The sequence below is a fragment of the Capsicum annuum genome, chromosome 12 (genome assembly GCF_002878395.1).
Source record: "Capsicum annuum cultivar UCD-10X-F1 chromosome 12, UCD10Xv1.1, whole genome shotgun sequence".
NCBI lineage: Eukaryota > Viridiplantae > Streptophyta > Magnoliopsida > Solanales > Solanaceae > Capsicum > Capsicum annuum.
Window position 1 is genome coordinate 4,424,803 of NC_061122.1, and position 8,118 is coordinate 4,432,920.

The following is an 8,118-nucleotide window of genomic DNA, read 5'->3' on the forward strand; positions in this document are numbered from 1 at the left end:
TTAATCACTTAATCATGGTAAAGAACACTAGTTTGATGTATACACCGGGTGCATATAAGTATTTACCCAAAAAAAACTACTTGTATGAATATGGTCCAATGATTTCAAGACTAGCTAGCCTCTAGTATCTTTATAGTTGATCAAAAACTTCATTGTCAGAGTACAATTCTCTAGCATGGTCCAGCTTTTGCTTGCTGGAATGTTGATGATTTATGAGAATGACCTGGAAAATGAGTGGTCAACTTTTGATCCCGCTTGCCTGATGGGCCAAAACTTCACGTTTAAAGGTGCAACCGTGCAAGGTCAATTACTCAGATTACTTGTAAGTGCTTTTTTTTTTGTAAGATGAGTGCTTTTAATTCAACCCAAAAAAGTGAGAACATATTTTCCCTTTTTTCCTAAGAAAATGTCTAAAGTGCCCCTATATGACTGGTCCAAAGAACTTATCACTGACTATAATTGTACATGATTTCAAGGCTAGCCTCTAAGTCACATTATTAGTATTAACCAAACTTCATTATCGAAGTACCATTCTCTAGCATGGTCCAACTTCTACTTGGAGGAATGTTGATGATTTACAAGAATGACTATGGAGGTAGTGGTCAACTTTTAACCCCTCTTACCCTATGAGCAAACCTTCACGATTAACAAATTTTTGACTTTTAACCTCGAAGGTTTGCACCCAAGGCAAGTAGGGGTGAAAAGTTCTAAGACTAGCCATTTTCAAAGTCAAATAACTGCATATCCAGTGAAATCTCACTAATAAGGTCTGAAGAGGGTGAAGTGTCTGCAAGTCATACCACTACCTTGGAGAGGTAGAGAGGTTGATTTCGCAAGACCCTCGACTCAAGTGCAGCAAATCTAGCTACATCCATTTTCAAGGTCGATAAGTGTAATTTTCGACCAAACCTGCGGGCTAATATAGACCAAAGTCAAGAGAAAGCCTTTTTCAAGCATAACCATCTTACAATTCCTTCCATATATATACAAACCATTTCAAATCAGATGAAAAATGGTTTGGAAAAGGAAAAATCAAACATAATTCAGCCAAAGAAAATCGATTACTTAAATAGTTCAGATTCCATAAAAAAACTACACACACACAAACCCTGTGAACTGAGGCCAAAAACTTCAGCATCACATCTACTATATCTAACCTCGTTTTTTTGTTTCTAAAACAACTCATTTCTCTACCCATATTGTTGTGGGCTGTGCTAGCTTCTCCATGCCGGGACATAATTTAGACATATAACAAAGGTAGGTGATTCGACTTACAACCCTCTTAAGTGAGAGGGAAAGTATCAGGCCAAGTTGTAATCGGCTAACAGTTTCTTGAAATCCAGGGACTGCATGCAGTTGCAAAGATCTGCCAGTTTCTTGAGATCCAAGGACTGCAACTCGTTGCAGCGATCTGCCAACAGTTTCTTGAAATCCAGGGACTGCAAGTCCTTGGAGACAAAAGCAGCACCCACAGCCATTGTGAGACTGATAACAAGGAAAGCCTTAATGCATCCGTTACCATGGGATAACCGTCCAAGTAGAATCTTGCAGTACTTCTGCACTTCCTTCAAGGACGCTTGACGAGCAGCATCATCTACACTGGCCAATGCCTTCTCACTCTACAGTATCATAAAGGTAGACAAATCAGCTGAATTAATAACAGCTTACTACTCTCCATATATGATGCATTGATCATTTTTGATTAACTAATCCGGAGACTAGTATGAGGACTTTCATGTGTCATATTTCATGTCAAAGACACCACACATCCATCCCTTATGGCATGCCAGTTTAATAACTGAATGCTAAACACAGACACAATACAACATCGATATAAACGTGGAAAGAAGAACAATGATGTCTGGCCCTTGTGGGCTCTTTTGTTGATGCCAATGCCCCCTCCCCCCACTCCCCCACTCCCCCAAAAAAAGAGAAAAGATCCAAAAGAGTAACTGAGCCATAATTACCTTCGCAACCGAAAACAGGCCTACAAGATTAACCAATAACTTAATACACTCCATCTTTTGTTCAATAATATCATTCTGTTATGTTCAACTACAGAAAGATTAACATACCTTTAGTCTGAGACTGTTTAAGGTCACCTTCAATGGAGCAAGTTCAGGTCCCTTAGCTGAATGCACCTTGAACTCCGTAGACAGCTTCTTTAGTATTATTAGACTTGCTTCTACATTGTCCAGATAGATATTGTCCTGTTACAAGCACAAGGTAAAGATGACAGAGCGGTCACTAGAAATTTGAAGAAAAAAAGAGACGAGTTTGGAAAGAGAAAAAATCAAGAATTAAGATCTCTTACCCACAGCTTGTAACAGTCAGGGTTCTGAGTCAAACACCAAATCGATAGCTCAGTAGCTTCCTTTGATAGATCAGGAACACCTAAAAATAAAAGATTTAAGATTCAGGACTATATAGCTTTATAAGCAATTATTGATAAATCTGAAGCAAAAGAAAACGGGCTGCAGAGCCAACATAGAGTCGAACTTTTTGCTTTACCTTCCGCAACAGCTTTGATAGCAAAAGGCAGTATCCGCTGGGTCAACTGCTTCATTGCTTTGCTCCCAGGGGCAGCAACAAGAGCTACCTCTTTCAGTATGGGATAGACAGCTTCAAATCTTTCAGTGGCCTGAATATAACAAGCATTACAAACTACTCCGATACAGAATATATATATTTTGTAGCAGCTTGTTTGACTATTGAAGGAACGGACAAAATCAGCAGTAAAGATCACCTTAATTCGAGCAGAAGGTGCTGGGAAGGTGATCCTCATCAAAGCCTCAAGAGCTGACGGAGGTACAACACGTTCTCCCTTTCTTACTGCACCATTTATGAGTATAGCGCGGGCTTTTGGAAAGGATATGATTCTGAAAGAACAGCAAACAAATATTAGTACTTGAAGAGTTGATCAAACACCTTTCCAGTAAGCTTAAGAAGAGTAGAAAATGTACCTCTCAGCCAACTGTAAGATTAAGTCTCTCGACTGTGGATTACTGTTCACTTTACTGCTCAACAATGGTAAAAGAAAATGTACCCACATGAACAATCCCACGATTAAATCACCTTGGCAAGCCTATAGCAATTGAGACAAGTAAGCACAGGAGATAATGATCGGTGAAGGAGCATTGAAATGATAGATGATGCCAATAGCCCAAAAATCATCTAGAAATGAATGATGATTTTACCTGAGCGATCGCCCAAATCATGACTGGAAGCTTATCTTGTCCTTTGTATTTCCCATTTTCATTCATTATAGATAAGAGACTGATTAAAACATCAGGTTTCCGTCGCAATACCATTGCTAGAACCACAAACATGGCAACCTGCAGTCCAATGACATATATCAACTACTACATCATATAAGTCACAAATACCATTGCTAGAACCACAAACAAGGCAACCTGCAGTTCAATCATATATCAACTATTTCATCAAATAAAGTCACAAGTACCAGCTACTGAGATCCTTAATTTCCAAGTCTATCAATTCTTAGCAAATTTTGAATGATTAATATACCGTAAAAGGAAAAGAAGGAATAAAGCTATCCCAGAATAAAGTTTGATTTAAACCAGTCTTCTAATAAGCAAATAGCATATCGGCATGATACTCTATTCTTCTTACGTTGAAAGCAGATGCAACAATTGTGAAACTTCACTTGGTATATTCTTAGGAAACAGAACTAAGGAAATAAATAAATTAGTTATTCAAATTCACGAGACAATGACTTCGTTTCACAGTTTGAAGTTTCGTTTAGAGATTTCGGAAAGAAATTTAGAGGAAGCTCCCAAAAGAAAAGGTTGAAGTACACAATGATAAAGGTAAATGTTCTGCAATTTTTGGCCTGACACCAAGTAGAAGCAGACAAGCAAAAGTATCTACACAGTTTACAATGTACTACAATGAACATAACTTGCCAAATTTCTGAAAAAGAATGGATCAGATTATTTTTATAGCCCAAAACAAGATATATAGACATGAAAACACAAAATCTAAAGCTGCAGGACAACCCCAAACCATTAAACAAAACAATTATATCCCACAGAACCAGTCAGTGATGACACGACACGAATGTATGATATGAAAGGGGAAAAACTCCAAATTACAAAGTTTTGAACTAATATTACAAAGGTAAAGAGGAAAACAGAGCTTTTCCACCACCTTTGACTATAAGAAGACAACAGCAGTTGAATCAGAAGTTACACTACACATGCCACAAAACTTCCAAAATAACATGCAGAAAAGACGAAGCACAAGCAGAAAGTGAATTATTACCTGAGATTTTGAAGATACTTGCTGAACCGCCTTTTTGGATCCCTTCACAGCTCCTTCATGCTGTACAAGATCAGCAATGATGCTATCCAATGACCATAACACAAAGGAACCAAGTGCATCGAATGATCGCTGGTTAAGCCAGTCAACCGATGTCTTATAAACATCCTCAGAAATTTGAGAAAGAGGGATCTGTTCAATATCAAGAGAGTTGACACATTAAAAGAAACAGCATTACCAATAAAACACAAAATTGATTACTCAAAAATAGAAATGTGCAGGTGACAGCATTCAGACAATCAAAACCACTGTCAATAAGAGTGTGAAAAAGAAAATCAAAAAAAGAAAAAAGAAACTGAAGCAAAGATTATCGAATTAAAGATCAAGAACATTGCATATAACATGCACGGCATTTCACTAAAACTTTAAGGGCATCCATCTACTGATACAAATCTATTCACAAATTATAAAAACAGAATCTTGCAGAATTATATACTTACCAGTTTCTACATAACAATAGAATAGTGAAACAGAAATACAAAAGCCCCTTTATTCTAAATTAAACAATTCAGAATCAATCAAATCTCCTCAAGTAGGATTTGAAGAAGAAGAAGAAGAAGAATCCTAGAACAAAATGACAAGGTAGATAACTATAAAACTTCTAGGAGAGACATGATTGACATTGATCTCAGTAATTATTCCTGAATAAAATCCATTTGTTGATACAAATAATGAAAACAAAAGCACAAGACTCAATCTTTAGCGTCCCGCACATTTTGCATATCAAGATTCTACTCCTTCCATTGCAGAATACTTGTCACAAATTAAATTTCTTTTTGAGAGTCAAACGATATGAATTTTGACTAACATTTCAAGATAGCATTTTCCCATTATATTGATATGAGAAAGACATGCAACTATAGTACTTTCCGTATAGTTTTTAAGTCTAATCTAATTTAAACTTTGAAATTAGTCAAATTGACTTCGAAAAGCAAAAAAATGGAACCTTTAAGCACCTAATCAAATCAAAGTAAAAAATGATAGAGAGAAACTCACATCAATCATCTTATCAACTGAAGATTCCCTGAGAATCTTCATCCATGGGAACTGAGATGAACTCACTTTTGCAAATGCACGTCCAAAGTAATCCGCAAATCGCATTAGCTGTATATCTTCCTGCTTATCAAATGACGCCTGCAAAACTCACAAAAACAATCCACATTTCCACATTCAAAATCACCAAGAATTACAGTCGCGAGCCAGAATTTTCATAAACACACGAAAAATGTCAAATGTGATTCAACATAAGTTTAACTATGTATAAACATTGTAATTTTCCGATATAAACAACAGATCAGATTTTTCAATTCCACATTCAGAATCACCCATGAACAGTAGCGAAGTCAGAATTTTCATAAAGTGGTTCAGTTCATAATATTAAAAAGTAAACACACGAATATAAAAAGTACTATTTTTAACCATATATAAACAGTGTAAAAATAGATCAGATTTCTGAAAATTCATAACTAACCGATATATCAACGAGAAAAACAGCGAGATCAGAATTATCAATCTTCGCAGCAGCTTCAGCAACAGTAACCTTAGGTTTCTTCGCCTTCTTCGGCTTACTCTTTTTCTCCTCAACAACACCACCGCCGCTTTCTCCAGCAGCATCACCATTTTCTCCATCATCAATGACGATTGAACTTTCACCACCGGAAACAGCACCTTCGTAGATCTCCTGAGATTCAATTATACGCTTTCGTCTCTCCTCCGCATGTTGTTCGATTGATTTGAAAACGGAATTCTCATCCTCTTCTTCCGGTTGATTCGATTTACCATACTTTTTTTTGTTGTTCTTCTTTGAATACGACACCGTTTGCCATTCCTGTTCAGGTTCAATTAGCATAGATTCATCATAATAATCCTCCATGGTAAATGAAATGGAAAACGTAACGGAAATGGAAATCAATTTTCCGTTTCCGTTTTCCTAATCGGAATTGTGTTTGAGCAATTGTAATTTAGGTTGCCGGAGTTTGGCCGGAATTGTTCGCCGGCGGGGGAGATCATGGTGGAGTGATCGGAGAAGTGATGTGTTTATATAGGAATGATGATGAATCGGGTCGGGTTGAGAAGGAGAAGTGAGAAGAGAAGTGTGAACACGTGGAGAAGTGACACCTATTGTTGATTACCATTTTTGCCCTTGGATTGTTTTTATATTGTGTTATTGCCATTACTGTATGGCAGGCTGGAGTTGGACAATGTGGATTTGATCTGGTGCGTTGATGTCCATGGTAAGGTGTCATCACAACCAGTTCATGCCGTTGAAGTTCAATAATTTTTGTTAACATATTAGTAAATAAATAAAGGCATATAATACATAAACATGTTATTTAACTTGACTTCAACTAATAACTATGTCATTGTATGACAGGCTGAAGTCAAATAATGTGGATTTGAATTGGTGTGTTGATGTCGATGATAAGGTGTAATCGCAACCAATTCGTGCCGTTGAAGTTCAATAATTTTTGACATAGTAATAAATAAATAAAGGCATAAAATACATAAACGTGTTATTTTATTTGATCTCGGTTGATAACTATGTCATTGTATGATAGGATAAATTTAGGCAATGTGGATTTGATTTGATTTGTTGATATCCATGGTAAGATGTCATCGCAACCAATTCACGCCGTTGAAGTTTGATAATTTTTGTTGACATATTAATGAATAAATAAAGGCATAAAATACACAAGCATGTTATTTAACTTGATTTCAACTGATAACTAAGTCATTGTATATGGCGGATTGGAGTTACGCAATGTGGATTTGATCTGGTGTTTTGATGTTCATGGTGAGGTGTCATCGCAACTAATCCATGCCGTTGAAGTTTGGTCATTTTTGTTGATGTATTAATAAATAAAGCGATAGAATATATAAACATGTTATTTAACTTGGTTTTAGCTGATAATTATATTTTTCAACTTTGAGTGTATAAGTAGACTTTTAAACTTGTTAAAGTCGAACAAGTAGATACACTCATATGTGGCAATTCGCATAAGATGTCGTGTAGGATGCCTCGTATAACGTGTATGTCCATTTGTTCGATTTTATACAAAATTAAATGTCTATTTACACGCACTCAAAATTGAAGGACATGAATATCAGTTGAGGCCAAGTTAAATGATATATTTATGTGTAATGTCTAAATAGCCGTATACTCATTTGGTATATCATAAAACCTAACTATTGTAGTTGTTGAGGTCATTTCTATAGAAAGAAGGATTGAGGAGTAGAAGAGGTATGTGTATTAATGTAAATTTAGCTAGAAAAATAATCTGGCTACAGTTTTATTAGTCATTTTTAAATAAATATTATTGTGGTTGTATAATTTGATAAAGATAATCAGATAAGGTAAATAATTGACAATAAGTTGGATATGATTTTATCGCGAAGTTGTTATTAGACCTTTTTATAGGTCCAATATCCATATTGGGCTGCATAACCAGACTTGAGATCGGCCCACATTTCTTCTACAACTTTATCGGTGTCAGATTATATTTAAAGATGCCTAAAATTAAATTTTTTTAATTAACTTTCTACTTGAGTTTCTTTTAAAAACAAGAGAGAGAAATAGTGATTATATTGAGTGTTACGTGTCTACTTCTTTTCTATTTGACGATTCTTGTTTCTTGCATGTTCCTCCTCCCCTCTTGATTGTTTCTCAATTTTTTTATATGAATAAATATTTTGTGTTAGATCGTTAATTAGAGGAGTCTTCTATTGATAATTAAAATCGTTCGTATTAGATCGCACCGGCCTCCTTTATCAAAGTGT

The 8,118-nt window shown here is 35.8% G+C and overlaps 1 protein-coding gene across 1 annotated transcript; it reads right to left on the reverse strand.

Annotated features, from left to right (window-relative positions):
* Positions 1–1,042: 1,042 nt before the first annotated feature.
* On the reverse strand, positions 1,043–6,385 carry LOC107870483. The gene is made up of 10 exons (XM_016717018.2): positions 5,813–6,385; positions 5,338–5,475; positions 4,285–4,473; positions 3,198–3,335; positions 2,964–3,085; positions 2,747–2,879; positions 2,512–2,641; positions 2,315–2,394; positions 2,076–2,210; positions 1,043–1,619 (listed from the first exon to the last, which is right to left on the reverse strand). Exons 1-10 carry the CDS (start codon positions 6,212–6,214, stop codon positions 1,302–1,304), a joined length of 1,785 nt encoding a protein of 594 aa, XP_016572504.1. The 5' UTR covers positions 6,215–6,385; the 3' UTR covers positions 1,043–1,301.
* Between the last annotated feature and the right edge of the window lie 1,733 nt (positions 6,386–8,118).